General features: G+C 37.7%; 1 protein-coding gene across 18 annotated transcripts in view; it reads left to right on the forward strand.

Annotated features, from left to right (window-relative positions):
- The window catches only part of PARD3 (par-3 family cell polarity regulator), a 451,552-nt gene extending 447,204 nt beyond the window's left edge, over nucleotides 1–4,348 (forward strand). For all 18 annotated transcript variants that reach the window (XM_039570203.1, XM_039570253.1, XM_039570220.1 and 15 more), the window contains one exon: nucleotides 2,252–4,348. In XM_039570203.1, coding sequence (XP_039426137.1) covers nucleotides 2,252–2,645 — 394 coding nt within the window. In that variant the 3' untranslated portion in view covers nucleotides 2,646–4,348. The remainder of the gene's footprint in view (nucleotides 1–2,251) is intronic.
- Nucleotides 4,349–6,684: the final 2,336 nt, after the last annotated feature.

A 6,684-nucleotide genomic window follows, 5' to 3' on the forward strand; every position in this document is an offset into this window, starting at 1 on the left:
TCCTGAGAAATTCTCTTTCATTTCTGCTGCCCCCACTCAACCACGCTTATTTATATTTTAAAACTATGATTCTTAAAACTCACTTCCCCTCTTCACAATCTCTGGTAGCATTTAAAAGTTGGAATCAGTTGCAAGGCTGTTCCAGTGGCAGAAATTAATAACTCTAAAGTGAAAATTAATCTACAAGAAAATTAATCTACAAGAAATATGAAAAATAGATCACAGAACAGCTCATAGAAATGCTTTTTTTGAAAAGAGTTACTGAGAACTTTGCTCAAGGTGGTTTTCAACATGAGAAATAAAAATCTAGCAATTGCTAGCAATCTAGCAGTGCATGTTACTGAGTAATTAATGATAATTTAATGGCTTAGTTTGAGCACTCTGAGTATTTCAGCTGTGCTGAGAGCAGACAGAACTGCAGGGCTAAAGTTCAGCGCTGTAAATACCACAATATTCCTACAACAACCTGGGGCATCCAGTTCTCCATCTTTACAAACTGTTCCTAATGCTGTGGCTGATCTTTAAAGAAATCTTTCTGTTAGTCTGAAACCTAGGTCCCAAGCTTAATGTTGCAACCATGACTTTGTAATGATTGAAGTTTGTGCCCTGGCTTCATTCTTGAGCTTTGCTGCCTTTCATCTTGTGTATTCTTTACAAGCCTCCTTTTTTTTTTCCTTTGCACATTCAAATCTTTAGTACTGAAGGCAAATAAACTCTTGAGTCAATTTTAAAGGATCTTCCCAGAAAAACGGGGAAAATGTGCCAAGTAATTTTGAACAAGTACCAGAAAACAGTCAGTAAATTAAATTGGTTCAACTAGTCATCCTCTTGTCCCAAGTGAAACTGTAAGAGCAAGGTTTAACTCCACGTTGATTTTCTACTACTTAAAATTTATCTTGCTCTAGATCAGAGACTTGACAGTTTCGTAGCCTACAGAGGTTCCTTCAATTTGCTCTTGTTCCAGGGAGTGATAAAACATGACTCAGAAGCATTGTTCCTTTGGCAGAGTTGGATATGAGAATACCAATAACAGCTATAAAATTTTTTGTAAGAATTTACATTATGTTGTAATTTTTGCTGCAATAATTTACATTCATCCTGCGTAAAATTTTTCATCCAGAGGTCTCGGAATCAGTTATGAAATAAGGTGGATATGGTAATTTTCAAATTATTCATGTGGAAGGAAGATTGCAAAAACATTAGGTGACTTTTTACTTTTAGTAATGGTAGGAAAATTTTCCAGGTCTCCTGTATCTCCACTGTATATTCATTGGATGAGGCCACATTGTCATATGTGATGATATGAAAAACCAAGCCATATATAAACAACTAAATTATTTTCTTATTGATTTATGCCACAATATATTTTATTTTATTGCTTGATTCTCATACTCTAATTTTAATCTTAAAGTAGGTATCTCTTTTGCTGCAGCACAAAATTGTTTTACTTTATCACCACGGATCTTATTTTAAATTCATACAAGCATCTAGCAGTTTGATAGTAAATTAAAGTTATTTCAAAACCATAATCTGTCTTCAAAATAATGTGGTGATTTATTGTGAAAAGAGATAAGAATTTGTAATTCCTATATGTATTTGGCCTATTTATCTACTCCCTGGAGCCAAAAAATGAGCAAAAAAGGTTATCTCTGCCTTTTCTTTTATGAAAGCTATAGCAGATTGGGAAATAGTCCTTATAGCATGAAATTCTTAGTTCAGGAAATGGGAGGAAGAAACTGGAACTACCTATCAGTAACGAGCTTTATCTTCTGACTTGTGCAGTGTTAGGGCAAGTGTTTTACGGATCTGCCTGTTACATTTTTTATCAAGTGTCAGTCTAGATTCAAATCTTTCATGAGTGACTTTACAATTGCTGGCTATTACCTTCATTCGTAGGAAGCACAGCAACATGTATGGTCTTTCCAAGTCTGCAACTGAATTGTAACACTTTTTTCTTGAGAACATGAGGGTAATTGTAGCACTGAATGGGTTTTCATGGAATATTCCTCTTGCAGAGGCCTAGAAATGTAGTTCAACTCTCTAGGAAATGTTCTCCTAACAAAAGAGACAAGACATCACTTTGGGGCAGAGGAGGACTTTAACTCTAGAAAGTGACTTCTGGAGAATGCCATAGCTGGGGAAAAGCTGATGGTATGGCAGAAGCCTCCTTCTTTCCAGTGATTATTGTCAGTAACAGTTGAAGGGAAACCGGAACATTTGTCTTATAAACCTCTTTCGCTTTTCTTTTCAGGCAAAGCCGGAAAAATGCCAGTTCTGTATCTCAAGACTCCTGGGAGCAGAGTTATTCCCCTGGAGAAGGGTTCCAGACTGCGAAGGAAAATCCCAGATATTCCAGCTACCAGGGATCAAGGAATGGCTATATGGGGGGACATGGCTTTAATGCCAGGGTAATGCTAGAAACACAAGAACTGCTCCGTCAAGAGCAGAGGCGGAAAGAACAACAACTGAAAAAAAAAACTTCTTCTGAAGGACCTAGCAACTATGACTCATATAAGAAAATTCAGGACCCTAACTATACCCCTCCTAAAGGTCCTTTCAGACAAGATGTACCGCCTTCACCATCTCAGGTAGCGAGGCTAAACAGATTGCAAATACCAGAAAAGGGAAGACCGTTTTATTCTTGAGGTGAAGAAAATGAGGATCAACTTACCATGCAATAAGGAACATTTTCATATAAAGACTTATATTTTGCAAACATTTTAAACTGATGGTACTAAGGAACATACCTGTTTTCTATTTCAGTGCCTTTGAAAATATGGGCAAAGCATTGGTGGGCCTTATGTCTTTGCTATTGTGTCCCAAGTGTTGAGTCCATGGAAGGACGTTCCACCATTTGACAATCATAGTGGAAGTGAGCAGCGCTGCCTCTGCATTCCAAGTTCCGTAGCCCAGCCCACTAGTTGTCAATGGCTTTTCACTAGGATTTGTTGTAACGTGTTTTACTTTGCAGTGACTTATTACACCAACATGCAGCTTTGTGGCACAAAATTAATTAATTTGAGTTTGAAGGAAGCATTGACATGTCCTTTATTATTTCTCTCGGGTCAGATGGAGGTGTAGATATCACTCCTGAGTGGATGAGGCTGAGGTCTGCTCTGGATTGCAGTTGGAGTTGTGCTATGTTTTATGGTGGAGTCATTACCAGTCTTTGTTGATCAATATTTTAATGTCTATATGCTGAAAAACTATCCTTCTTCTATTATGCACATGTGCACTCTTTTTTTTCTCTCTCTCCCCACTCTGAGCTTATTAAAAAAGCCTTTTTCCTGACTCACGAGGAAAACAATATTAAGCTTTCAGTTATCCTGAGAATTCTGTTGCAATTGCCTTATAATCTTAATGCACAGTCCATTACAAATGAAATAACTGGAGAGAGATTATTTATAAAGACACAGCCAAACCTTTGATAAGTATATTTATTAAAGATGGGAAATTATGAACAAACATACAATTCAGTTCTGCTTTGCTTTGCTTCTAAATTAAATTGGTCATATGACACTTGTATCTAGGAAGAGAACTAGGGAGGGTGTCAGCTTATGGTCATCTGATACACAGTAGACTTTGGGCAAATTTTGGAAATAGCTCAAAGCAAGAGCAGAGGAAATCAAAATTTTTCTTTGGATCAAATAGCTGTAAAGAGAACAACTCCTTCTTTTTAGAAATTGTGGAGCTTTATGGACAATTTCCTTTGTGCTTCCATATTGTTTCATCGTGATGCTACATTAAAAAGAAACCTTTAAGTACATGAATAGAGACAAACTGTTATACATCTTCCTGAAAACATGTCAGTATCCAAAAATTACTAAAGCAAAAAAGATTGCTGTAGCAGAGAGTAATATTTGAATGTGCATATGGGATATGAGAATTTCTTTTGCAAGCAGCTGTTTTTGTGTTTGTTGGTCTGAACTTCATGTATTGTAAAAATAGCTGGTTTCTGAAGTGCCTGCAAATCCTGATGTGAAAAGGCTTGAGAATGGATCTCAGCATATGGTGTACAAAAAGGAGAGAAAGCAAGAAAGAAAATCATGTATTGCATGATTTAAAAAAAAAAAAAAAAGCCTATTTTTTTTTACTGGCACATTTTATTTTTGCGCCAACTCGTTTCTAGAATATATGTGAAATATCAGCACACATATCTGTGTCTTTTATGCCTGTTTGTTAACAGTTTTTGTTGTTAATAATGTACTCCGTGTTTAAAAGTTCTTATTAGTGTAAGCACAGTGACATTGTATGACAATAGCTTTTTTTACGCAGAATTTACAAAACTGTGTAAAATGGCTTTCCTTGTACATATGAAATTTAGAATAAAAGGCTGTTTCCATCCTTGTCTTGGTATTGCCTGTAGACCCGTATGAGAACTGCTGCAGACACTGTTTAAAAAATACTTACCATGTTATTTTATACTATTCCTTGTGGTCTGTGTGTGTCTTCCTGTGAACACTTACAAACATCGGAGAGGAGAGGAGAGGAGAGGAGAGGAGAGGAGAGGAGAGGAGAGGAGAGGAGAGGAGAGGAGAGGAGAGGAGAGGAGAGGAGAGGAGAGGAGAGGAGAGGAGAGGAGAGGAGAGGAGAGTGGAAGAAAAAATAAAAGAAAAGGAGAAAGATCTACAGTCCAGCTGAACACCTGAAGACTATCCTCAGAGGCAAAACCCACATTGTTTAATGTGTTGTGTTATTTTAGGCCATACCTATGACATTTAAGAGGCACATTTTTAAGACTAACCTCTGAGGCAAAAATCTTCCGTGCTGTAGCATGGAGTCCTCAGCCCAAGGAGAGCACTGTCAGAAGGACACCCACTGCAATCTGGCCAAATCCAGGTGTATGTTAGGAATCCCCCTCTGCACTTTGTGTGTGTTTTGGGGTATGATGGGAGCTCTTCACAGGAACATTGGCATGGTGAAAAATGGGAGAAAGCAGATTTATGAATAAAGCAATATTTACAGTGCCAATGATACTCTGTTTCCCCCATTAGTATTGGAGCCAAGTCTGGTTTTCTCCTTCTTCCCCTCATTTCTCCTTTTGTTGGTTACTGCAGGAATGTCAATCATGATTCTGTGTATGCATGACATCAAGGTGTTGCCATGGCAATAACAGTGTCAAATTATTCACTGTCACTTGAGTGTGGGATTTCAAGGGGAAGAGTAGCAAGCACTGTAGGGTGGACAGGCAGTTTTCAGTGCTCAAATAAAGACAGAATTTTCCAAAAGATTTAAATTGTAGTGTCTCACATTTGTGCATGGGGAAATAATTTCATTTGCAGTTTTGCAGGCCTTGCTGTCTCATCTCCTGACTGCATTCCCAGATTACATAGTTTGACATTTCTATGGATTTATTTGCACTGGCAAATAATTTCAAGCACTAAAAAAATGCATCCACGGGAATGGAAAACAGGTTGAAGTCCTTTTCAAAACAAGGCCTTTGATAAACTGTTGTAGGAAAAAGGGCATGTGTTTGGAAGAGTATGAAGTACAGGATGCTTTATGTGTGAGAATGGCATATGTTAAAGTTTACCCTTCTATGAAACTCCTCTTCAAGGTGTTAACAATTTGCCATAATTAGATGTGTTCATGAAAGAAGGCAGATGTTCTCTTCGGGCCATGTCTGTGTTATGTTAGTAAAGAATAAGGTCTTTTTCTGGCTTCGTCATCCTGTCTTCTTCCTGACATAGCGTAGACAGGATTTCTAATATTAACTCCCATAAGTTGCAAGGGGTGATAAGGAAGTGGGAGGGAGATATTTTAATAGAAAATGACCTTTATTTCTGCCTAGTGAATAGATTCAAAAGTTAATTGAGCTAACTGCATTACTGCAGTAATTTGTTTGTGAACGCATTACCATTATGAGATTAACTCTGTAACATTAGTATATTTGAGAATGGTTACAGGACAGACTGTAAGGGAGCTTACAACATCAAGGAGTGGGTGTACAGCTTGCACATTTTGCTCTGTTGAAACCCTGAGAAAACTATCTGCAAAGTCTCCTGTATTTCATCAAAATAATTTGTTAATGCTATTGAAATTCCTTGGGAAAGTTTAATATTACTAATGCAGAAGACTGCTGCCTTTCTCAAAAAAGACTACTTTCCCTCTTCTTTTGAGCCTCCTTGGAAGCATGAGTGCAACCCTAGTGAGTTATTGCATGGGCCAGATAGTTTAATGCATGTCTTTGAGAACTCTGCCATCAAAAACAGCGAAAAATGGCGTAGAGCCCAGCTGAACACAGTTGGAAAGTACAGTTGCCATTTATTGCTGGCAAACATCTGGAAGTAAAACAAAACCAAATTTAAGCCCATCATGACTGTAGATATGTGGCCATGACTGTAGATATATGGCCTGCCTTTCAAAGCTGCACTGATGTTTTGGTCACGTTCTCTCTAATGAGTATCTGTAACACTGCATTTATCTGTTCTGGGTATTTTGAGAAAGGAAGGGTTTGGCCAGACAAGGAAGAGATGTGCCAGATTAGCAGTGTTTGCTAAACATAGGATATTCTTGAGTGATTCAAACCTCTGAACTTGGGTTGTTGAGACTTAAAGTGAATTTGGCTATTGCATGTCCTGGCTTGCAGGAATGTTTTCAAAATATTTCCTAATTCTATTTACTGTGCCTGACTGTTTCTACATCTTTCTCTCCCAAGTCCTCAGTCTAGTTAATAAGAGTTGT

This window comes from Corvus cornix, chromosome 2 (genome assembly GCF_000738735.6).
Source record: "Corvus cornix cornix isolate S_Up_H32 chromosome 2, ASM73873v5, whole genome shotgun sequence".
NCBI lineage: Eukaryota > Metazoa > Chordata > Aves > Passeriformes > Corvidae > Corvus > Corvus cornix.